Source organism: Vombatus ursinus, unplaced genomic scaffold (assembly GCF_900497805.2).
Source record: "Vombatus ursinus unplaced genomic scaffold, bare-nosed wombat genome assembly UNPS02010461.1, whole genome shotgun sequence".
NCBI classification, from domain to species: Eukaryota; Metazoa; Chordata; class Mammalia; order Diprotodontia; family Vombatidae; genus Vombatus; species Vombatus ursinus.
In genome coordinates this window covers 11,557,189-11,583,435 of record NW_020950239.1, presented here as the reverse complement: position 1 = coordinate 11,583,435, position 26,247 = coordinate 11,557,189, and the positions used below count along the sequence as shown (strand labels likewise).

At 42.3% G+C, this 26,247-nt stretch overlaps 1 protein-coding gene across 1 annotated transcript in view; it reads right to left on the bottom strand.

Annotated features, from left to right (window-relative positions):
• The window catches only part of FRAS1 (Fraser extracellular matrix complex subunit 1), a 475,354-nt gene extending 449,767 nt beyond the window's left edge, over positions 1-25,587 (bottom strand). Inside the window, exons 1-3 of the mRNA XM_027854503.1 lie at positions 25,541-25,587; positions 24,605-25,437; positions 13,883-13,914 (exon numbers count right to left, since the gene is read on the bottom strand). Coding sequence (XP_027710304.1) covers positions 13,883-13,914; positions 24,605-25,437; positions 25,541-25,587 — 912 coding nt within the window. The remainder of the gene's footprint in view (positions 1-13,882; positions 13,915-24,604; positions 25,438-25,540) is intronic.
• Between the last annotated feature and the right edge of the window lie 660 nt (positions 25,588-26,247).

Below are 26,247 nucleotides of genomic sequence, written 5' to 3'. Positions count from 1 at the left end.
AACTGATAGTAGAAACCTAAAGTATTCCAATCTAAAACTTTGGGTCCAATGCTCTGGAAAATCAGAAAGTGGATTGACTTGACACTTCCTTTTTCAGCAAAGGGGCAAGAAAATAAGCCTTCATTAAGCATCTACTACGTACCAGGCACTTTGCTAATTAAGCGCGACAAATATTATCTCATTTGATCCTCACAATTACCCTAGAAAGTAGATACTTATGTTATTCCCACTGCAGTTGAGGAAACTGAGGCAGGCATCAGTTAAGTGATTTGTCCAGGGTCACAAAGATAGGATAGGGTCAGAGGTCAAATTCCAACTCAGATTCAATCTTCCTGACTCCAGGCCCAAAGCTCTAGCAGGATGGATAAGATAGCGACGGACCGGAAGTGTATTTTGGGATGGCCAACGGTCTCAGGTTAGAGCTCTCTCAGAGAAAGGGATATGGAACGGAGGAGGAACTCAGGCTGCATATATCTGATCCTCAAGATGTGGATAAAATGAAATAATACTGGTAAAGCATTTAGCTCAGTGCCTGGCACACAGTAGTTGCTTAATAAATGCTTACTACCTTTCCCTGTATATGAATTAGCCAACATCTTTCCTCCTATAAGCCAAGAGATTTCAGTCACTGCCTCTTTTTTCCAAAATGGTTTCCTTCAAAGCTCAGCTCAAGGGTTAACTCACGCATGAGGCCCTTGGGAAAGCTTCCTCCCCCTGAAAAAATTACCTTTTAATTACCTTGTATAGGCAACAAGAAACAAGTATTTATTAGCATGTGCTATGTGCCAGGCAGCACTGTACTGAGCACTGAGGATACAAATGCAAGCAAAAAGACAGTCCCTGCCCTCAAGAAGCTTACATTCTAAAAGGGGAAAACAACAAATAAAAAAGAAGTTAAAAAGTGGGAGAGAAAGGTATCCGCACGGCACACGGTGTCAAAATGCAGAAAGTTAAGAACAGAGCCAAGAGAGGAATAAAGATTGGCCAGCCTGGTCCATGGAGATTCTAAGCCAACTGCAATGCAAACGTATGCCTTTTTTTGGTTTTGGTTTCTGTATTAATTTTATTTTTAATTTATGGAATAAAACAAGCATTTCCACAGCACAGTATAATAATAAAGATGATTGCACATGAAACTGCACATCTACTGTGCACAACTTGCTATTCCTTTCAAATATACAACAAAATAATCACATAAACTTCTTTTTTTTCCTTCCTTCCCCCTCACCCCAACCCTAGAGATGGCTCCCATTAAACACAAATAGGTGTGTGTGTGTGTATATATAAATATATACACATATTTATATACACACACATATACACATATATACATATACATGTGTGTATGCATAGATGTAGTATATGTGTGTGTATATATATATATATATATACACACACACACACACATATGTAAAACTGTTCTATACATACTTGTACTTATTTATCAGTTCTTTCTCTGGATGCAGTCTTGCTTCATATGTCCTTTACAGTTAATTTAGGTATTTATAATAGTCAAAATAACTTACTCGCTCAAAGTCATTCTTAAACCAACGTTGCTGTTATTGTATACAATGCTCTCTTGGTTCTGCTCATTTCATTCTTCATCATTTCATGCAAGTAAACATAGGCCTTGCAGTAAACAGTCCACTAAAACAAAATCTACAACTCTGTCATATTCTTATATATGTCCATGTTGTCTCCTCCTATCAAATGGAAGCTCTTTGAGGGCAGGGACTAATTCATTTTTGTCTCTGGGTGTGCCTGGCACATAGTAGATACTTAATGCTTCTTGGCGTATAATAACAGCAGCAGCTGACATAGCTCTATAGCCCTTTGCAGACCTTCAACCTACAACAACCACGTGAGGTAACCTCCCTCAAGATCCAAGGCCAATGCAGTTTTCTTTTCTTCTCCATCCATGACTGGAAAGCCCAGGTGTATAATGGGGTGGCAGGAGGACAGAAAGCAGAGGTTGCCCAAGAGGGGAATATCTTCTAAAACGTTTGACTGAGGTCCAGAATGTAATTTTGTGCCACTGACATAGAAAGTGATACAGATGGTCCCACCTGAAAGTAAACTTTACACTCTTAAAAAAATATCTTTAATTGCCAAGATCCCAATTCAATTTATTTTGAAGAGTGCAATTATTTCAAGTTCTACTGTGCTTTGGACTTTGGCTGGATATTAATATCGGTGATTTAGAAACTGCAGATTTCTTTTATGCCTCATATAATTATAATCCTGACATTTTCAAAATTATGTCCCTCTTACAAGTTTTACATGTGAAAATTATGCTAAGCTAATACACAAAAGGAAAAGAGAAGTCTTCTTTCCAATGACACCATTTAAATCAATCAACCAACAGGTATTTAATAAGCGCCCACTTTGTACCGGGCATGGTGCTAGGAAGACACAAGGACAAAGAATGAAATAATTTCTACTCAGAAGGGGCTTACATTGTAACAGAACAGATAAGGATATACTCGGAGCATATGGTCAATAAATATAAGTCCATACAAAGTAATTAAATACAAGGTGGTGTTGCTGTTGCTGCTTATCCTTTTTCGAAGAGGACCAATGATATCACATGTGCATAAACTGGATTTCAGTAAGGCAGAGCTGCACAAAGTCATCAGCCTCACTTTCTCTTCCAAGAGTCACTGAAGTCCAGTGGCGGGACAAAAATCAAGAAGACTGGTGATGACCCAGGAGGCAGTGGATGACCTTGGTGTCTTTGATGTCTGACCAAGCTCTAGGCTCTCCCCAATGCCTGCTTCAGCCACTTTCCTGTCGTTGGAACAAATTGTTCTTATCTGCCATTCTACCTGGGGAAGTCTTCATATGCTTTGGTAGACACCTCCCTAACTCACCGATGGGTATGAGGCCTATCAGTTACCATTAACCTAGTTTAGCCCATCTGCCAAGACGATTTACCAGGGTGTGGCCATTGTTCCTGCTACAGCTTCTTGGAGTCACAGGTGAGAACTGAGTACTATGTAGACACCAAAAGTGAATGAGCAGCCCCGAAAAGCAATTGGCAAGCCCTCACACCAGTCCTCCTTGAACACCCATTACAACCCCATAATACAAGGTAGTGAGGGGAAGAGGGCATTAGTGGGAGGGAAAAGGGAATCAAAAAAGGCTTCAGGCAGAAGCTGGCGTTTGAGCTACGTGGTAAAGAGAGAGAGACTCTGTGAGGCAGACAGAAGAAAGAAGTGCATTCCAGACTCGGATGGCCGTGCCAAGACACAGAGATGGAATGTCATGTGTGAGGAACACCACGAGTAGAAAGGAAAGTGATGTCCATGGACGCTGGAAAGACAGGTAGGGGCAAAGCACAGAATATCTGGATCTTGGAGGCTAGAATTAATGGAGTACATCAGGTACATCAATCACGTTGCCCACAACACTCCCGTGTGACCCAAAACACATTAAAATGTAAAATTAGCAAATAAATAAGAATACAATAAAATGCAGGTAATATAATATTTTAAAATTGAGTCAACAGTCAGCCCACAGGGATCCTTATGTATGGATTAGCACCCCTGCTTCTACTTGAATTAGCCACCATCGGGATAGAACTCCACATTCAGATCTACATTTAAGGAGAATTGCTTTGGCAATAGTGAGTAAGATTGACTGGGGTGGGGAGAGGTTTTTGAGGCAGGAAGACCAATTAGAAGGTTGTTAACAATAATCTAAGCAGGAGGGGATGGGGGCTTGAACCCAGGTGGTAGTCATGTGAGCTGAGAGGACTCTGATTTGAGAGATAGAAAAGTAGAAAAGGCAAGATCTGGCAACCAGCTGGATATATGGGGCAGAGTGAGGAGAAAAGGAAAATTTCAAGGTTACAAATCTGGTGAAGAGGAAAGATGCTAGTGCCTTCTACAGAAATAGGGAGGTTTGGAATAGGATATGTTTTAGGAATAAAGGTAATGATTTCAGTTCTGTACATTTTAAGTTTAAGATGTCTCCAGGAGTAGCCAGGTGGCACAGTGGATAGGGTAGTAGATTGTGGATAGGGTCTAGAGTCAAGAGGACCTAAATTCAAATCTGACCTCAGACACTTACTAGCTGTGTGATCCTGGACCAGTCACTTAACCACGACTGCCTCCCTAAATGAATAAATGAATGAAGTCTCTAGGATCTACAGTAGGAAACATCCAATAAGCAATTGGTGATACATCTGCCTATAATGCCTTAAACCAGATAAGGTTACCAAAGGAAGGAATATAGGAGAAGAGATGGAGGTCCAGGACAGAACCCTGGGGAACACACACAGTTAAGAGTGGGTGTGATACGGATGATGAGCCAGCAAAGAAGACTCAGTAGCAGTCAGACAGGTAGCAGGTAAACCAGAAGAGAGTAACGTCATGAAAAAAAGAAGGGTCTCCAAAGGAAAGGGTGGTAAGCAGTGTCCAATGAAACAGACAGGATTAAGAAGGAGAAAAGACCATTGCATAAAGAGATCATGGTAACTCTGGAGAAAACAGCTTCAGATGAGGGATGCAGTCAAAGGTTGAGAAATAAGTGAAAGGAGAGGAAGTGAAAACAGTGAGTGTAGATGGCTTTTCCAAGGAGTTTGACTAAGAAAGGGAGAAGCTGGAGGGGATGGTAGGGTCTAGTGAATCTTGGGGGAGAGCAGTTTTAAAGGATGTTGGAAACTTGGGCATGTTTGAAAGCAGTAAGAAAGTAACCAGTTGAGAGGAAGACCTGGACTCTGGAGTCAGGAAGACCTGAGTTCTAATCTGGCCTCAGATATTTCCCTACTAGCTGTGTGACCCTGGGCAAGTCACTTAACCTCTGTTTGTCTAGGAGGCAACTAGGTTGCTCAGTGGATAGAGCAATGGGCCTGGAGTCGGGAAGACCTGAGTTCAAATCCAGTCTCAGACACTTCCTAGTTCTGTGCTAATCACTTAATCTCTGTTTGCCTTAATCCAACAAAGAAGGAAATGGCAAGCCACTCCAGTATCTTTGCCAGGAAAACCCCATGGATAGTAATGGTCCAGAGGGTCACAAAGTCAGACACAACCCAACAACAACAAACATAAGGACGAGAGATAAAGGCAAGAAGATGGTGACCCAGGTGCTGAATTCCTGGAGAAAGACAGGACAATGGCCGGGGATGGAGGCGGGGAACAGTATATGACAACTACCATTACTTGGAAAAGGTAGAAAATTTTACTAACTCGTTTTCAAAAGAGGTTACAGAGTAAATATAGAGGAGAGAGTCTGGAAGTGATGATGGGGATCCAGAAGTATTGCCTCCCTTTCCACAACCAGTGGGACAGGGGTGGGAAAGAAATTACAGCAAATACTCGAGATGAGGATGCAATTCTTCCGTTTTTGTTCCTTGAAAGACGGTCTCAGGACATTTGTGCAAGCTAGCTGCTCTTCACCTCTATCGCTCAATTACAACGTTCAGGACACCATGAACATGAACTCACAGATCATTTCCTGTTTGCTGGCTTGTATTAACACTGTCAGCTAAAATCTCAAAAGCAATTTTTTTCAAAGAGTATCAGGATGTGTTGGATAATATATCTAGAGCTGAAAGGGACCTCAGAGGTTAGCTAGTTGATATATGATGAAACTGAAGCCAGGGAGGTAAGGTCACTTGCCCAAGGTCCCACAGACAGTCAGCATCAAAAGCAGGATTTGAACCCAGGTCCTCTGAAACTTGAAGCAAACAAAGATTAAATTACTTGCCCAGGGCCACACAGTTAATAAGTGACTGAGGCTAAATTTGAACTCGGGTCTTCCTGACCCTGGGTCCAGAACTCTATCCATTGTACCACCTACCTCAAAAATGATCTCCACATGTTAAATGATGGGTCAAGTCTAATAAAATCAAAATGAATAGATGTAAATGTAAAATTTTTAATCTGGATTGTAAATATCAACTTCACAAATACAGTATTAAGAAGGCATGGCTCATTCCCCAATTTTTAAATGGTCAAAGGATATGAACAAGCAGTTTTCAGAGAAAGAAATCAAAACCATCTACAGTTATACGAAAAACTGCTCTAAATCACTGTTGATTAAAGAATTGCAAATTAAAACAATTCTGAGGTACCACCTCACACCTATCTGATTGGATAATATGACAGAAAAGGAAAGTGATAAATGTTGGAGGGGATGTAGGAAAACTGGGACACTAATGCATCGTTGGTGGAGTTGTGAACTGTTCCAATCATTATGGAGAACAATTTGGAACTAGGCTCAAAGGATTATAAAACTGTGTACACCCTTTGACCCAGCAATACAACTACTAGGTTTGTATCCCAAAGAAATTTTTTTTAAAAAGTATGTATATATACAAAACTATTTATAGCGACTCTTTTAGTAGTGGCAAAGAATTGGAAATTGAGGAGATGCACATCAATTGGGGGACGACTGAACAAGTTGTGGTATATGACTGTGATGAAATACTACTGTGATAGAAGAAATGATGAATGGAGTAGCCTTGGAAATTGAGGGGATGCCCTCAATTGGAGAATGGCTAAAAAAGTTATGGCATATGAATGTGATGGAATACTACTGTTCCATAAGAAATGATGAGCAGGTAGACTTCAGAAAAACCTGGAAAGACTTTCATGAACTGATGCTGAGTGAAGTGAGCAGAACGAGGAGAACATTGTACAAGAAACAGCAACATTGTGCGATGACCAATTTTGATAGATTTAGCTCTTCTCAGCAAAACAAGGATATAAGACAATTCCAAAAGACTCATGATAGAAAATGCTATCCACATCTAGAGAAAGAACTAAAGAGTCTGAATGAAGATTGAGGCATACTATTTTCTCTTTTTTTTTGTTTCTTCTTTCTTGTGGTTTTTTTCTTTGGTTCTAATTCCTCTTTACAACATGACTAATGCAGAACTGTGTTTAATATGATTGTACATGTATAGCCTATAGCAGATTGCTTGCCATCCTGGGGAGGGGAGAGGAAAAAAAGGGGGAGAAAATTAAGAACTCAAAGTCTTATAGAAGCGAATGTTAAAAACTAAAAATAAATAAATTTTTTAAAAAAGAAATTATGAATGGGATGCTTTCAGAAAAACCTGAAAAGACTAGCATGAACTGGTGCAAAGCGAAGTGGGCAGAACCAGGGAAAAATTGTACATAGTAACAGCAATATTGTATAATGATCATCTGTGCATGACTAACTATTCTCAGAAACACAATGATTCAAGACAATGCCAAAGGACTTATGGTGAAAAATGCTATCCACCTCCAGAGAAACAACTGATAGAATCTGGATGCAGATTAAAGCATATTATTTTTCACTTTATTTTTCTTGGAAGGGTGGGGGGTTAGGGGAAAGGGACTGTGTTTTCTTTCACAATGTGGCTAATAAGGAAATGTGTTTTGCATGACTGCACATGTATAAGCTAGATCAAAGTAACTTTTCAAGGGGGGAGGAGGGAAAGGGGGAAAAAATTTGGAACTCAAAATTTTGAAAAAAATGAATGTTAAAAATTGTTATTACATGTATTTGGAAAAAAAATAAAATATAAAAATTTCCCCCAAAAAAGGCATGGCTCTACAATAATTTCTTGAACTATTTCAGTTTCCCTCAAAAAGATCTGGTAAAAAAAAATATATATCAATGAACCATTTAAAAAGATACATAGATGAGAGCAGGAGAAGGTTTAGAAGGGCACACTGGTAGAGCAGAGTTGGTACTACCATGTCAAATTTAATATAATTTAAAATATAAGTATATTTTAATGTAAATATTTAATATATATTTACTCTTAATATTTAATATTAAATAATTTATTTAATTTTAATTTTATTTAATATTAAATATTTAACATGCTTTAAAATAAAAATATAATTATATGTAAAATAAATTTAGTATACTTTAAGTAATAAGCCATCTGTTTAAACATCATAGAGACCCATAGCTTCATATTCAGTCCTCTTTTCCTGCCATTCTTTGAATACAGAAACACTCCTGTTTGTGGATACTTGTTGATTTCAAAATCAAAAAATGAAAATGAAAAAAGAAAAAGATATAAGAATTTTGATGGAGCTCCATATGAATCAACAGTATAACATGGCAGGCCTCTCACCACCACCACCCCTAAAAAAGTTTATGCTACCTTCAGTTGCATTAAGAGAGGCCCAGGGTCCTGACACCCAATCTTGCCCTGGTGAAGTCAATTCTGACGAACCACATTTCCGATACTCGACATTCAATTCTAGACACCACATTTTAGAAAAGACGTAGACAAGGGGCAGCTAGGTGGCACAGTGGATAGAGCACTGGCCCTGAAGTCAGGAAGACCCGAGTTCAAATCCGGCCTCAGACCAAACACTTGACACTTACTAGTTGTGTGACTCTGGGCAAGTCACTTAACCCCAATTGCCTAAAAATTTTAAAAATAATAATAATAATAATAAAGAAAAAAGAAAGAAAAAAAAGAAAAGATGTAGACAAGCTAGAATGTGTTCAAAAGATGACAACAAAGATAGTGAGAGGTCTGAAAAACATGTCACCCAAAGACTGGCTGAAAGATTCTGGGATGGTTAGCCTGAAGAAGACTTAGGGGAATGTGACTAGCCATCTGGAAGGTTCTGAGGGTTGTAGAGGGAGTTGATTACAATCTCTCAGGGGGCTACACTAGAAACAATGGATAGACATTGTAGCCTGGAAGATTTAGATTTGAGGTCAGGAAAAGAGTCCTCATCATTAGAGCTTTCCAAAACTCAATGGGTTATCCTGGAAGATGATGGAGGTCTTCAAGCACTAGCTGGATGATGATTCACTGAGAACGCTGTACAAGGGATTCTTGCTATGCCATGGATCATACTAGATGTTCTTTGAGATCTCTAGTTCTTTTTCTCGTTGTTAAGTTGTTTTTCAATTGTGGCCAACTCTCCATGACCCTGTTTTCTTGGCAGAGATACTAGAGTAGTTTGACATTTCCTTCTCTATCTCCAGCTCTTAGATGCTGCCTAATACCATTCCAGGTTAATATTATTCTCTATTCTCTATTCTCTCTCTCTCTCTCTCTCCCCCCCAGTCTCCATTCTCCCTCTTCCTCCTCCAAAGCTCTCCCACTGAATGCTAAAATCCATTTCCCTCATTTTCCTACAAAGCATGAATGAGAACAGTCTAAACAATTCTTTCAACCTTAGAAAACAATTTCAAGAATGCAAATTAAAAGGAATGGGAACTCTCCCTCACAAGTAGAGAATTACTCTCACTCCAATCCAATCAATATCCCTTAGGAACAAAGGCATGACATTAATTTCATAAATTAAGAGTCTTGGGCTCTGTCAAGAAAGAATGTGCAGGTCACTCTTAAATCTAGTCTTTCTGCTTGCTATCACCAGTGAACTGTTACTCACTGCGCACGAAGGTTTCCCTCCCACACACATCCCATCTCTCCTCCTTTCCATTTAGCTTACAGGGAAGGCATAGGTCTTCCCATGGACACTACAACAGAATTTCAGAGATCTTGAGAAATCGCTGCTAAAAATATGAATTTAGTCAGGATATCAGAATCCATCTCCCTATTTTGGACAAATTTCTTAAGGATCACATTCACACGTGTGTGAATGGTTTGCATGTCAATTTAAGATCTGTCCAAAAAGCAATTACCACATTCTCAGTCCTAGTTCAGCATTCTCTCTGAATCAAAATGCCACTCATGAAATTTTCAAATCCATTCCTTGTACAAGGGAGACCGTCTTTAGGTAGTTCTCATTAAAATTCTAAGAAACTAGGCAGCGCAGCGAGCAGGAAAAGAATTGATTTGGTTACTGAGAACATAGATGGTTCGACCTATGCGACATCTGGCCCATCAGTTGAGATCTCTGAGTCTTAGTTCTGTTAACCACAGATTGAGGGAGGCTGGACTTCTTAAACGGGATAGATTTCAGGGGGTCTATGAACTTGAATGGGGGAAAAAACTTAATTTTCATTAACTTTTATTTTCCTTTGTAAGTCTATGTATTTTGTTGCATGCATTTAAAAACATTATCCTAAGAAAGGGTCCATGGATGTCATCAGGCTGCCAAAGGGGTCCATGAGACAAGAAAGGTAAAGAGCTCTTGGACCAAATGATCTGCAAGGGTCACTCCAGCTCAGAAACTATGTCCTATGACCCTAAAACATTCCCTTGTTTGGCTTATAATTAAATTATAATTATCAACAAATAATTTTCTTGGAGATATTAAATGTGGGTATGTTTAAAAGTAAATAAAATTTTAACATGGTAAACATTCACATAAGTAAATGCCTTCAAAGGAGAGGAGAAACTACAGGATATTAAGGTACAAGACTTTTTTCTAGGGAAACTGAACCTGGCAGAAATATTAACAGACTGAGAAAAGGATAGCACGCAGCTTGACAAGAAAACTAACATTCATGTCCGTGAAAAGCACAGCGTAAGTAATTAATACAGCTTGCTGCCTGGGGAGCATTTTCTAATTCCACAACAAAAGATAAGAAATTTATTAGGTGGCTTGAAACATCTGCTTCTAACGTTGAAAAATGGACAAGAATAAAAACTCATTAAAATTCATACTCATTATTTGTGAGTAAAGACACAAAATCTTTTGCCCTTCTCTTCTCTTCCTCCAAATTATTTCAAAATCCAGGTACCCAATAGGAGATTAGAGCATATGACTCATGTAGGATGTATGAAATGCAGGGGAATTCCAAACTACCTGAGGTACACAGTGCCTAGTTCCCTCCATCTGGCTCTAAATGTCACAAAAAAAAATGTGCCAGGCTAAGATCTCTTCAAGGGGCACTCCTGGGGCAGAATTAGTGGTATATTGATAAATATCTGCTGAACTGATAAATTACTGTATCCCTATGATAAAATAATGAGGTCATAAAATGAGATCATTTTTGCAAAGTGCTTCACACAATGCCTGGCACACAGTAGGAGCATAATAAATGTTTCTTCCCTTCTCCTTCTCACCAGTCAAAGTAAGTCTGACTATCTTCAAAATAACACCTATGAGACTAACATGGAAACATGTTTTACATGACTGTACATGTATAACCTCTATTAAACTACATGTCTTCTCAGTAAGGGGGTGGGGAGAGAGGGGAGAATTTGAAACCCACAATTTTAAAAATGAATGTTGAAAATTGTTTTTTCATGTAAGTGGGGAAAAATAAAATGCTAAGTAAATAATCAAAAATGTCTACACAGGCATAAAACTTAATAACTGTGCACTAAATTATCATTCAGATAGGTAGAGAGAATCTCTAGATTGTTAACATTTTGACCTTAGGAAATTGAGGTCCAGATGTATAGTAGCAAGGACGGACCTTTTTCTTTAAATCTTATTTTCAAAAGAGGATCTGCCCTCTCTCCTTCCCACTGCCCCCCTCCAACTGAAAGCAAGAAAAACTAAATTCCTATTATAAACATACAGTCAAGCAAAACAAATTCTCATATTAGCCATATCCAGAAAAATGTCTCGATCTATAATCTGAGTCCATTGTCTCTACCAAGAGAGAATGTTTCATCATGGGAGACTTGGGCAATATTGGAAGGGTGTTTCATCATGAGTCCTTTGGAATCATGGCTGGTCATTGTTTTGATCTGAGTTCCCAAGTCTAGTCTATTTCTCTTCCCACAACACCAAGAGAGATGCAATGACTCCCCTCTTCATCCTAAGTTGTTTTGGAGAACACACAGTTGCCCTTCCACAGGATTTATTATCCTTGGAAAAATCTCCTTTTCAAGTTTATCTAGACATATTGCCTAGTAGGCTTGATCTCCTTCTTTGTTGATATGCCAAATAACCTCATCACTTTCCCCTTAGCCTGTAGCCTTCATCCCAGAGTCCTTTGAAAACTGAGCATTTAACCACCTCCTATGCTCTAGGGGAGGTTTGAGAGACAGAATCTCTACTCAAGATGTTTTGTACATAATAAACACATGATACATGTCTGCTGACTTGAATTGAAGGTGGCCCTTCAAATTAGTCTTAAAAATAAGCTGTCTATTCCCAATGCAGATTAAGTTTCTGAGAAAAGTTGAACAGAGGCCAGAATGAGGGAAAAATGACTCCCTCCCCCAAGCACCTTATTAACTCCTGCTGAATCAAGTCTTAATGGTATGGTTCTTTTGTTTTATTTGAAGGCAACACCCAGAACAGCATTAACTCCCAGGTTCAAACACACAAAAACATATTCCCGAGGTAAAACATAAAAGACAGGTCAGAAGATCTTGATTCTCATCATAACTTCAAACTATACGACTTAAAGCAAGGAAACTGAGCCTCAGTTTCCTTCTTTGTGAAATACCTGAATGGAAACAAAGGAAAATGGATTTTTCTACTTGCATCCCCATCAATTAGCACAGTGCTTAGCACACTAAATCCTTAATAAATGCTTTTCATTCACTCATTTATAATCTCTATCCCCAGAGAAATAATTACATTGTGTAAAGTTTAACTCCAAACATATTGCTATCAATTGCTAGTTCTTTCTCAGCCCTTAGATGTTAGATATCCTACCCGAAGTCCCAACACCAATCTAAAACGCAATTTAAAAAAAAAAAAAAACAAAAACAATAACAACTGAAATGAGCAATACTTTCCCTAACATCTCAGCTCAACTTTAGAGTTTAAGAAAACAAAAGTGACAGTGACCGGAAACACAATTTATTAGAGATGAGATTTGTTCATAGTTACTCATTCTAGTACATCACGAATGGGAAGAAGTATACCAGACTTCTTGGAAGAAGATTTGAGTCCAAATGGTGCCTTAGGCAGCTACTGTGTGACCCTGGACAAGTTAGCCTCAGTTTCCTCATCTATAAAGTGGGAATAAAAATAGCACCTACCTCACAAGATTGTTTTGAGGATCGAATGAGGTTTATGTGTGTGTGTGTGTGTGTGTGCGTGCGTATGTATGTATATATACACATACATATATATAAAGTACTATGTGAATATTAGCTTTTGTTTTTTATTATTTGGTCCAAATAATCATGTTACTAGTCTATAAATAATGCCCCATGTGACAAAGTTTCCAAAGTAAAATATTAATGTTTGTACACAAGACTTCAGGGCAGCTAGGTGGCACAGTGGATAGAATGCAAAGCCTGGAGTCAGGAAGGCTCATCTTCATGAGTTCAAATCCAGCCTCAGACACTTACTAGCTGTGTGGCCCTGGGCAAGTCACTTCATCCTGTTTACCTCAGCTTCCTCATCTGTAAAATGGCAATCAGTCCAGTATCTTTGCCAAGAAAACCCCAAATGGGGTCACAAAGAGTTGGACATTACTGAACACCACCACCACAAAACTTTATGACATAGTCCCTAAAGTCCTCCAAATCCTGATGAATTCAATGTTCCATTTCAAAAAGGGTCAGTAAGTCAATAATCATTTATTAAGCATCTCCTATGTGCCAGGCACTGCGCAAAGTGCTGAGGATACAAAGAAAGGCAAGACAGTCCCTGCCCTCAAGGAGCTTACAATCTAATGGGGGAAACAAGCAACAAATATGTCCAACCAAGTCATGTATAGGACAAGTACTAGAATTAAGAGGGATTGGAAAGGTACTAGAATGAGAACGGATGGGGAAAATATCAATGCAACTTGAGGGTGGGCCAACGGTGACATCAATATAAGGATCTTATTTCTTCTACGCAATTGGAAGAATACAACACGGCCACTTTAGAATGCAAAGGAAAAAAAAGTCAGTGAATTTCATTTCCACTGAATTACATTCCCTAGGGAAATGAGTATGAATGTGTCGGAAGAGTGGCGAATATTCAAACAGCAGATGAAAAACATGTATATTAAGTACAGATAAGCTCAACTGATTCACCTGCTACCCTTCAGAAATTATTTTACTCACAAAATAAACAGACCAAGTATATTTAAAATGACCTACCAAAAACGACGAGCCCTGGAAGTCACAAGCACCTGTGGGGTAAAAAGAAAACAAAGAATTAAAAGGGTGCATTATATAGCAAGAGAGACAGCATCAGCACAGCATCCAGAGAATTAATGGGTTTGACAGGAAACTTTCCTCTGGAGCCGTGCCTTCTTGCTACCTTGTACTTCCACACATCTTGACCCCTGCAACACTGCCATTAAAACTCATTTTTCACATTTTTCCACAAGTTCATTTATAATGGCATGCTATAAATACACTATAAAATTTCCTCTGTATTAATTCAGAAAGGCTGCCAAGATTCCAGCTCCCAGCCTACCTTGCCAGCGTCATGTCTCATTACAAGCACAGAAGAATGCTCCTCTGAAAACCAGTGATTTAATAGACTCTCCGTCCCCCTAAATGTATAATGTGCTTCCCCCCCACCTTCACTAAGGCCATTCCCACAGCCTAGAATGGCCACCCTCTCCTCCAGCTCAAGTATGATTCCCCAATAACAGCCCACCGGAATTTTCCTCTAAATTCAATCATTCATTGATGATTACTCACCACTTCCTGGGGTATCTCCTATCATTTCAATATTCCACATGCATGCCTTATCTCTGCAACTATAAAGTAAGTGTTTTGAGAGCGGGGTCTGTATCATATAAGAATATAAGTGGCACAATGGACCTGGAGTCAGAAAGATCTAAATTCAAATCCTGTCTCAGATATGAGCTGTGTGACCTTGGGTAAGCCACTTCATCTCTCTCTGCCTCAGTTGCCTTATCCATAAAATGGGGAGAATAATATATTGCACCTACCACCCAGGATGATTGTAAGGATAAAATGAGACAATATTTGCAAACCACTTATCAAACCTCAGAGCTCCACTGAAATGCTAGCTTCATCACCATGATTTAATTCTCAGCATCGCCCCACAGTGCCTACTAAAAAGCTTCACACTTAATAAATATTTTAAATACATTTACTGATATCTTTTGTCTTCACATCATAATCATTTCCTGCTCACCCACCCCTCAGACTGAACCCTCCCTTGTGACAAAGGAAAACAATTAAACAAAAACATCCCAGCTGGGCATGGGATTATGCCAACAATCCCAACTATTGGAGAGACTGCGGCTGGCAGATCTCTTGAGCACAGGCATCCTGAGGGGCACGTGGGCTCTGCCAATGGGGTGTCTGCACTTAGTCTGGCATCAATATGGTGACCCCGAGAGACCAGACTGCCTAAGGAAGGGCAAATGGGCTCAGTTCAGAAACTGAGTAGGTCAGAGCCCCCAAGCCAATCAGGAGGGGGATTAGGCAGACGAAGAAACCAAGGCTCAGAGAGATCGAGGAGCCCTCCTCCACCCCAGACAGTAAGACACAGAGCTGAGATGCAAACCTAAAGCTACTGACTGCAGAAACCCAGTGCATTCTCCACTAGGTCAAACTGCCTCTCTAACACAAAAAGGGATCCATTATGTACATTCAACTCATAACAGAACAGGTTTTACCTTTGGATAAATAAAGTGAGAAGAGAAAGTTATCTCTTGAACACGCAGAAGAATGTAAATATTTTCAAAAGAAACAATCATTCAAGTTCATACATTTTCCTGGCACATTTGCCCTAGCCTCCTAAATGCTCTCCCCTCTCCAATCCAATCCCTGAAAAGCCACTAGATGAATATGTCTAAAGCACAGATCAGACCATATCACTCTCTCACTCCAGAATTTCCAATGGCTCCCTATTGTCCTTAAGATAAAATATAAACTCCTATGTTTGGCATTTAAAGCCCTCCACAATATGACTCCAACGTACCTCTCCAGGCTCATTACCATCACTCTCTACATTCCACACTATGCATTCCAAAGAAAATGGCCAACTTGCTTTTCCCTCTACGGGAGACAGCAACTCCTATCTCAGTGCCTTTACAAAGACGAATCCCCATGTATGGTATGGAATGGACTTTCTCCTCATCTCCATCTCTTAGAATATCTAGCCTCTTTCAATGCTCAGCTCAAAAACCACCTCCTACAGGAAGCCAATCCTTATTTATCCTACTCCTCCCCTCCATTTGTTAGCACCCTCTTTGCATCCCTAGCACTTGGCACAGTGCCTGACACATAACAGGAACTGAATCAAATACTTTTTGAGTGAATGAGTGACTATCACCACTTGCCTCATCTTCCCTGGGGAGATAAATGAGGAGATAAACATACAATATTTATTCATCTACATACATCCACTTCATTCCCCCTTCCCCACCTTGCAATAGAACGTGAGCTATTTGAGGACACAAATTATTTCATTTTTGCCTTTCTATTCTGAGTTCCCACTACAGTGATGGACCATAGTGCATGCCTGATAAATGCTGAATGATGTCTAAAACCTAATTTCTTCTCCCTGGATAGGTGTTTCAGTATATTACCTAAATCACATAAAACATTTATCATGATTCCAATCAAGATTCAGGGCAGAAGGTGGAACCTTTCCCCCACAGTTTCTAACTTGTTAACATAAAGAATCTAGTGGAGCTCAGCCAAAAGGCTTGTGGGAGGAGAAAGGAGACCATCTTCCCAGCATTCCATAAGCTCAGAAGGAGTTTTTAGACTTAAAGTGAAAACTAACTAATGAGAGTGCCTTTGACCCTGACCTTGGGAAGGAACTGTAGATAGAAGCCAAGATGATATGGGGAGGATAAAAGACCTGACACTGGTAGATGTGGACAGAATGATGGTGGGTGGAGCCAGAAGAGCATCCCAGCTGGACCTTACGTGCTGAACTCCGGCATTGTGGGTTCTGTACAGCATCACCAATCACCACAGCTCTCCAACGACAGTGGAGAGCCATCAAAAAACCATGGACGTGCTCCAAGAACCATCAGAGATGATAGAAGGGACTGGTGATACCAACCTAGAGACTCCCCTTTGTGCTCTCCAGAGAGGAGAGATCTTCCTATCACCTCTTTCATTTGCTCCATTTATTCTCCCATTTCACTTTTTCCCTAATAGAAAAATGGATCAAGAGGATGCTAGCCATGGTGCTCCTCAACCTCCTCCCACAGCAACAAACTGTGGTTACTTTTAGACTCGCTATTTCTGGCCTATGTTGTGCCACATTAAGTGTTTCTCTGTTTATCTATGGCAATGTATTAACATTCCAATAGTCATTCAAGCCTGTGGCAACCTTGATGACTTCAGTGCCTATGGTTAGATCAGAAGTGGAGGGAAAGACCACATAGGAAGGGGAAAGATTTGAAGTATTTGTATTTCATAAGCTCAATCTGTATTTTGCCAGTATAAACTGGCTGGGGGCTTGGGTGTTATATATCACTGAGAGTAAAATGCCATATTCAGAACCCAGGGCATTTAGGGTGTTACATTTCACTGAGAGTAAAATACCATATTCAGAACCCAGGGCAAGAGCTTCAGCTCTTGCATCTCTGTTTTTCACTCACTGATGTATTATGTCAAGTCAAGGCACCAAGCATTTATTAAGTGCTAAGCACTGAAGATACAAAGACAAGCAGAAAGAAAGGCCCTGCCTCAAAGAGCTTACATTCTAATGGAAGAATATTCATAGAAGGAAGCTTAGGGGTAGCTAGGTAGCACAGTGCATAGAGCACTGGCCCTGAAGTCAGGAGGACCTGAGTTCAAATGTGTCCTAAGACACTTACTACGTGTGACCTTGCGCAAGTCACTTAATCCAAATTGCCCCCCCAAAAAAGGGGGGTGAAGCTGAAGCCGGATGGAGAGGGGTAGTAGGGAAGATACTCAAGAGGGGATACTGAGGGAAAAGTCCAGAGAGTCAGAAATGCAGACAGAGAGGAATGAAGACACAGCTAGCTTAGATGTCTTACTTAAAATGGAGGTTCTGGAAGGAACGAGCTAATCACAGGGAGAGGCTGCATTAAGACTGCAGCATACTGGGGTCAAAAACATCACTTTATCTGGAGCCAAATTTTGACCTGGGTTTGCTACTTCTTGTGTGTTCTTGGGCACATCTCTTAACTTCACCGGACCTCAGTTTCTTCATGAACAAAACAAGGAAGCTGGAGGTTTCTTTCCGGTCCTAAAGTGCTCTTCATTCCCTTATCCCCTTTTATACTTGCTTATACTCCACCAACGTGAGGAATATTGTCTCTTCTCCAGGTTAGCTCTTCTAGCTTTGTTTGGATTTTAAAGAGAACTTCAGTTTTGTATGATGGGAGAGAGTCAAAAAAGAGGAAAAAATGAAATGTACATGATAACTTTATTATATATTTAAAAGGAAGAGCAAGTTGTACATAAGAGATTTGCAGTTTCATGAGCAATCATCTTTTTTATTAGACTATGTTATGGAAATGCCCATTTCATTCCATAAATTAAAAATAAAACCAAATAAATTTTTTTTAATTTTACAGAGCAAAATGAGAAATGGGACTTCCTTAAAAGAAAAGGAAGAGGGGAACTGCAAACAGAGGGCTTTGTAAAGACAGGAATGGCAGAAAATTCCAGTGCTATTCCCCTTAGCAAACAGTCTTCCAGGAGCCATTTGGTATATATTTTACACTAAGCAGCGTCCTCACCAGCAGCGGACATTGCACCTTGGAGAATCGCTGCACGTACTTTTGACAAGCTTCTTCCCCATTCAAAGTTTTCCTTCAATGTAACATCCATATTTATGAATGCATGGAAGGCCCCATCCTAATAGCAGCCTATGAACCAACAGTACAATACAGTAACCTCCCACTCCACTCCTGGTATGTCTACTTTACCCATCAATTAACAAGAAATTAACCTGAATAGGTAGTCTATCTATCTATACTTTTCAAAGCAATCTTGTATTTGAGACTTCATTTAAACTAAAAAAAAAAAAAAAGCCATGAAATTGATATTAAACCTATTTCAATAGGTGGGGAAACAGGAGTTCATTGGATCATAGATTCAGAGCTAGAAGAAAACTCAAAGATCAAAGAGGTGACCTGCAGATGGTGACATGGGTAGGAATTACGGTGATAGCAATATTCATCTAACCTCTCATCCCCATGAAGGGTAGGCTAATTTATTTTTTTCTTAAAAGGTACTGAAGTCATCCTCAATACTTGATTGGCTCTGGGGACTAAAGACTCAGCCATTGACAATGCTTCTTGGTCACTTGAGTACAAAATAGCCATGAGGGAACCCCATGCATGTTTTGATACTTGGCTGGTGGACCATGATGGGCAACTCAAACGAGGTAGATTCTTTCAGCTTGATCAACTCAGAGCTGCCCTTCTTACCTATCCTTATCGAATACTCTCCCACTATGGCAAAGTAAATCTCCTTTTGTTAACTCCTGAATGACCTAGAAGTGTCTCATTTTGTTTTTAATATCAAAACTAAACTACCAGTGCACTGACCTGAGACAAACCCAGCACAGAGGTAAGATTCAAATTGAGATTTTGACCTCAAATCCAACACTCTTTCCACTGGATCATGTTGCTTCTCAATAGCATATCAAAAGTCACATGAGGAATGGTCAATTCCACGCTAGAATCTCGGTCAGCGCTGACTCTTCACCTAATGTTACCCCCTTGATGCCAACTGCCCGTGCTTTTAACTCAGAAATTCTGAAACTTTTTGGTCTCGGGACTTCCTCACACTCTTAAAAATTATTGAGGACCTCCCCCGACAAAAAGCTTTTGTTTGTGTGGATTATATCTATCAATATTTACCATATGGAAATTTAAATGTCTTATTATTATAACGAAAATGGTTTTGACCTCATGGACCCCTTAAAAAGATCTCAGGGACCTCTCAAAGATTTGAGAACTATTATTTAGCCTAAGGGCCACAGGAATTTACAGACAACCATGTCTCCTTCCTTTTGTTTTAGAGCAAAGAAAAAGAAGAACACGTTTCTCCATAAAGTGTCTGGGATTGAAGGAGTTTTACCGTTATTGAGGCAAATCAGGTTTACAGTGGAATCCTACTTGTGAGATATCATTAATTGTACAAATCCTAGTACTAAATTAGTTTAGCAATCTAGAGGAACATAAAAAGTCACTAAGTATTTGCCTTTAGAAATCCACTTTTTCTTTAAAATGAAAATAAAATTCAGAATGAGAAAGTTGCAATTACCTATAAATTACAATGCTGTAGAAGGATGAGTGTAATTTTTATGCTGAAATTAAGCTTAATGCAATAAAATACAGTACAGTATCACTATAAAATATAAATATGGCATTGTCCATTTTAAAGTAGCCCACAGGACTATATGTAAAACTTGAGGAAGCTTTTAATTCTATTTTTAATCTTGATATTTTTGTATCCTTATTCTTAACCTTGCTCTTGTGAGGCTCGGGAGGGCAAGGAGGCAGGGAGATTTAAGACAGGAATTTGGTTGGTCGGTGTTTTTAAAGAAAATGATGGAAGGATATGGAAATTGACAGCATCTGTTAAAGGATCACTGGGCATTTGACAGACTGCACCCAGTTACCCTTAAGTATCCTAAGATTTGCACTTGAAACTCCAGACACCACTGTGTTCAACCACTAGGAAATGTGGGAAATATTCTGAAGGTAAGGGGCAGTGATAAGAATTTAATTGGCTCTGCTCAGAGTTACAAGGGATTAGATTTTTTCTCCCTTGGGGCTAGAAAGCAAAAAACCCCACAGGACCAATGAGTGAATGTTATAGAGAAACAGAATTCAGTTCAATAGAAGAAAAATATTCTAATAATCAATACTAGTTTATTTGCATCTCCCAACAACCCTGTAACATAGGTGTCACTTTTGCCCCATTTTACAGTGGAAACAAGCTCAAAGAAGTGACTTTCTCAGGGTCACAAAATGGGCTACCTTGGTAGGTAGTAAGTTCTCCATCACTGGAGATCTTTGAGTGAAGGCTGACGTTGCCAATGTCATGCTCTAGAAGTTAGGGATGTGGAACCTGCAGCCTGGAGGCCGCAGGTTCCCCACCCATGCTCTAGATTCTCGTTTCAGACAGGGGTGATACTGATTTCCAAGCTCCTGACCTCTTTGCAATTCTATCATTCTGTTTCTCAGAAGAGTTCATTCCCAGCATTCATTTTCTCTCCAGGTAGAACAGGTTTCCAGAGAATCTTGTGGAAGAGAAATAAAATTCTAGAAGATCCCAAAGGCCCTATTAAACCTGAAAAGATTGTGTTTACACAAAATATCCACACTGTAGGTACTTAATGTTGTTGGGCTGGGGTTTTATAGGGTCCTATATGGTGCAAGGAGCATTAAACTTATGCACATAGCGTATTATCAGATATTCACTGGTAATGAATGTTTACTTCCTCTTTGTTTCTTGCAGAATTGAGTTTCTTCTGTTAGCTCCTATAAAAAAAAAACCATAGAAATCTTTCAAGATTTTCTATGGCTTTGAATTTATTTTTAAGTGGGGAGGATAAATGACGTGGTTACAGGATATTAAAGGCAAAGTCAAGGAATATTCTCTCTTTAAGTGAGAATTTGGGGAATCCACAGTTAAAATTCTTTTTCCATATGATTTATAACCACCTACTATGCCTAACAGGATGCCCGTGTGAGGTTTACACTTAGTCTGTTTTTATGGCTACTCATACGACAAGTAAAAAATCACCTTTGTAATAACAATAAAAATGATTATCTTGCCTTTTGAAAAAAAAAGCATTAAACTTAGAGACTTTGAAGATCTGGCTTTAAACGGATTTCTACCGCTTACTGCCATGTAATTCTGAGAAAGTCATTTCTCTCTGCGCCTCAGTTTCCCCATCTGTACAATGGGGGAAACAATACTTGCACAGTAATCCCACATCTTTGCTAATAATAACAACAGCTACCATTTATGTAACACTTACTATGTGCCAGGCAATCGTGCCTCATTTGACCTCACAACCATTCTGGGAGGTAGGCACTATTATTATATTACTGTAGCCAAAAAAGAAAAAGGAAAAACTAGCTGACACAGTCAGGAGCACAAGAATTACACGTGGAAACCACCATGGAGATCAATTAGTCCAACCCTATCATTTTACAGTTAATTAAGAACAACGGCTCACCCCTCTAGAAGCTTTCAAAGGTTTTAAAAGCACTCATAATAGCCTGGAAAGGTAGTTAGCACAAATATGATTGGCCTCAGTTTACAGATGAAGAAACAGATGGAAGTGTCTGTGGAAGTGTCAGAGTCTGGTATTCTGACCAGTAGTCAATCAGCCACTCAATAAACATTCATTAAAAACCTATTATTTCCCAGGCTCTGTGCTAAGTTTTGGGGATGCACAGACAGGCAAAAAACAAGCCCTTCCCACAAAGAACTCACAATCTAATGAGGGAAGATAACATACAAACAGCAGGTATGAACATGATACATACAGCATACGTTGGAAACAATCCACAAAAGAAGGCACTAGAATATTTTTTCTTTGGAGGCAATCGGGATTAAGTGACTTGCCCAGGGTCACATAGCTAGTAAGTGTCTGAGGTCGAATTTGAACTCAGATCCTCCTGACTCCTGAGCTGGTGCTTTATTCACTGCACCACCGAGCTACCCCCCTAGAAGGCACTGGAATTAAAGGGGATTGGGAAAGGCTTCCTGCAGAAGGTAGGATTTTATCTGGGACTTGAAGGAAACCAGGAGGCAGAGATGGGGGTATAGTCCAATGATTGGAGGTTCAAAGACACTTGATCTTCCTACGTTTGATTCTAAGTTGTCACTAAGAGTAAAAACCAAAATTACATTTTCTTCCCAATATCTTTTGTAATTACATTTTCATCTTCAGATATCCTTCTTTGCCACAACAAATGCCCCAACCCAACCGCAGGATGTTTAAGTGAATCAATTTCATCCCCTCCAATCACGGAAAAGCCATTTCTTCAGGGAAAAGCAACCCAAGGGCCCGAGGGTAGTAAAAATGGAGGCTTCTCCAAAACACAATCAAGATTTGCATTCCACAGACAAGTCCCCAATGCTAGGAGTTGGGGGTGGGGAGGGAATTAAGCAGCTCCCTTGGAAAAAGACTCCAGATGGGTGAAACGCTGATCCCTCAGCGCACCCCTTCATAAAGAAATTACTTTCTAGACTGAGTGGGTATGTCTAAAATAACAGGTCTCAGAATAATTTCTCTTCCTTCAAAGCACTGGATCTTTTCTTAATCATTGTTAGAATGTAAACTCTTCAGGAGAGCAGATACAGTCTTATATATACCCAGTACCAGCAAAAAACCAAAACAAAAAACCGTTTAACGACTGACATTTCATATGGTCGCGAAGGGCTTAATCTACTGGTCCTCTTGAGCATCAGTTTCCTCATCTGTAAAATGGGGGTGGGGTTGGTGTTGGACTAGGGGTCCATGGAGGGGTCACATCCACCAGGAACTGCCTCCTCTTACGGGAGTGCTGGTTATTGATCGGGGCTGGGTAATGAATGACCTGAATGAAAGCTTGCAGAACGACTTCGCCAAGTAAGCAAGCATAACACAACCGCTTACTCCTCCGTGGCCATTTAAGTGTTTGCCATTCTGTTTAACTAAGGGGACGGGAATTCCGCCCAGGCTCCCCTCGTCCTTCTCCACTTCCTCGTCCCTCCAGCTGCCTCTCCCGAGGCTGCAGCTTCCAGCCTCCAACCCTATGGCCTCACTACTTTTCCCCAGCCCGGCTCAGGGGGCTTGGCTCAAGAGCCCAGGAAGGGCGCTTTAGCCAGGGGCCCTGGGCTTCTGCATCGGACCCAGTCCCGAAGAGCCCGCCTCCAGGGTTGCCCCGGCTCCACCTGCCCGATTCAGCCCCCTCCGCCCGCAGCAGAATGAATAATGAATGGGGAGCCCGGGAGCGGAGGAATTCAGCCAGCCTCTCCCATCCGCCTCTCCCATCCCCCTCTCCCCAAGCGCACGCACTCCCCGAGCTTGGAGAAGCCGGTTTTGCTAAGTTTCTGCCAGGTCGACCACCCCACCGACCAGCCCTCCTTACCCGCCCTCCCTCCCCGGGCTCGGTCAGTATTTCTCGGGCCGACAGGGGAATGCTTTTGATATCTCCGGGACCACCACCCGCGCGGGGCCAGGCGGTCCCTCCCCGCCATCGCCACCACCCCGGCAGCCTCCTCGAGGCTGGAAATCAGCCGCCTCTGCTAGACACCCCGAGGCTAAGGGGGAAGAGGGATCCAGGGCGACTCGAACCCACCCGGGCGGCAGGAACAGAGGGTCGGGCACTGTCTGCCCCCGGGCAGTTTTTCAGATTTTTCTAATTGTTCTGGACCGGCGCCTGAACTCTAGGAGAAGGGGAAACCTGGTACCTATGCACTTAATAGGTGGGATCTGCGGAAGCGCTCCTCAGTCAACTCTATGAGCATTTAACAGGCACGAATTATGCGCCTTCTAAGTACCAGCTACAGAGCAGGGTGCGAGACGCACACAGACAAAAGTGAAATGGCCCCTGCCCTCTGGGAGCTTCCATTCGGAGCGGTGCAGGTTGAGGGATCCCTTTCTATCACCGCGGTGACCATTTGAGGAGCCCCGTCCTTAAGCTCCCCGCCAGGGGAGGGGGGAAAATGCCAGATCACCGAGCGACCTCCCCACCGGTCCGAAACGCACGCGGGGCTTCTTTCGGGAGCGTGATGAGAATGCAGAAGCAGCCGGAATGGGTATTTCAGTGCGAGGGAGCTCCCTCCAGGCCCACCTCCACCCCTCCCCAAAAGCACCCCATTCCTGTAGCCGAGCCCGACCTCTTCCCAGTCCTTCGGGGTGGCCGTGGCTGGGGAGCCCCCCGGACTCACCTCCGGGGCGCACGGGCGGCAGGGGAGTGAATTCCGCCAAGGCGAACGACACGCCGAGCCACACTCGCAGGTACTCCATGGCTGGGGCGGCCGGAGCCCGCGCCGACGCCGGGCAGGCAGGGAGAGGCAGATCGGGGGGCGCGGAGCCCTTCGGGGTGCAGGCAGCCGAGCCGCTCCGAGGAGCCGGGGATATCCCGTCCGCAGCCTCACGGGGACGCAGGGAGCCGGGCTGGGCGGCGAGAGGCTGCCATGGATCCCGCGCCCCCGCCGCAGCTCCGCGAGCCGGGAGCCGAGCCTCAGCCCGGGAGAGCCGCTCCCGCTGGCGACGGAGGTCCCGGGGCCGCCCGCGCCGCCCCGCTCCCCTGCGGGCTGGCTTTTTAAACTTCGCTTGACACCCTACGTGGGCGCTACGTAGAGCGAGCGAGGGAGGGAGAGGGGGAGGCTGTGCGGGGGCACTGCCCGCGGCAGCCCCGCAGGCTGGAGAGCGAGCGAACTGGCGAGCTGCGGGCAGCGCCGCCGGGGCCGGCTGCAAACTTTGTCCCGCAGCTGCGGGCGGCTCGGGCGCAAGCCGACTGCCGCCACGGGCTCCCCGGCTCCCGGAGAACCTGGGGGAGGTGCGGCTGGCTGCCTCCGGGGGGCCCCCTCCCACGCGCGCGTGCGTGCGCTCCCACACACTCACGCGCACAGCCTCTCCAAGCCGGCGCCCGAGCCGTGCCCCCGCTGGCCGCGCCGGAGCGGGGCGGGCGCGCCGCGACCTGTGTGCCCCCCGCCTCCAGCACGGTGCGGCACCGAAACCTGAGCCGAGCTCCTGCCGCCTCCGCCGCAGAGCGGATCTGGGGGCAGGACGGGAGCCGTAATGTTTAAATGCACATGGGGGAAGATTTACAAAGGCAAAGAGATGCCCAGAGAGTGAGCGCCATCTAGGAAGTCTAGCGCGCTTGGGAACGCGCTGCCCGACCGGACGCGTAGATGGCTATCTGCATTTCCCAGTTTGGAAGACAATCCACCTCTCCCTCCTCCCCCTCCTTTCTCTCTCTCTCTCCCCCTTTCCTCCTTCTTTTCCCTCCTCCCTTCTCCCCTCCCTCTCTCTCTCTCCTCCCCCTCCTCTTTCCCCTTCTTCCTGCCTCTGATTTTTTTTTTCCCCCTCAGTGTGAAAATGGACTCAGGACTCAGAGAGCTTTGGCCAAGATTCCAGAGTCACGTGGGGGAGAAGAAGAGGGAGGCAGGATGGGAGGGAGGGAAAGGGAACCAGCAATCTGATCCCCTTATTCATTCCGTAGTTTAGCCTTGGCTTTCGCCTAAGATTGGATCAAAACTAGTCCCACCGAGGAAAGAAAGAGGAAGGTGGCAGGTTCTTTACTGTTAAGCCTACTGATTTCCTGGCAGAGAGTGAAGTAATAGCACGCAGGAGCCTGGTCTGTGCCCCACACAGCTTTAGAGAGGTTTGGGGGCGAAAGTACGCGCTTAAGGACCTGACACCTCACGTCTTCTCCACTGCTTCTATTTCTCCCACTCACCAAGGAGGGTTTTTAGCTGCACGGTATTTCTCCCCCTTGTCTGGCTTAAATAGTAGTTAAATCCATTTGGTTTTTCTACCTAGGAAGAAACAGGTCCCTTGCTCAGAGGTGGGTTTACCAACCAGG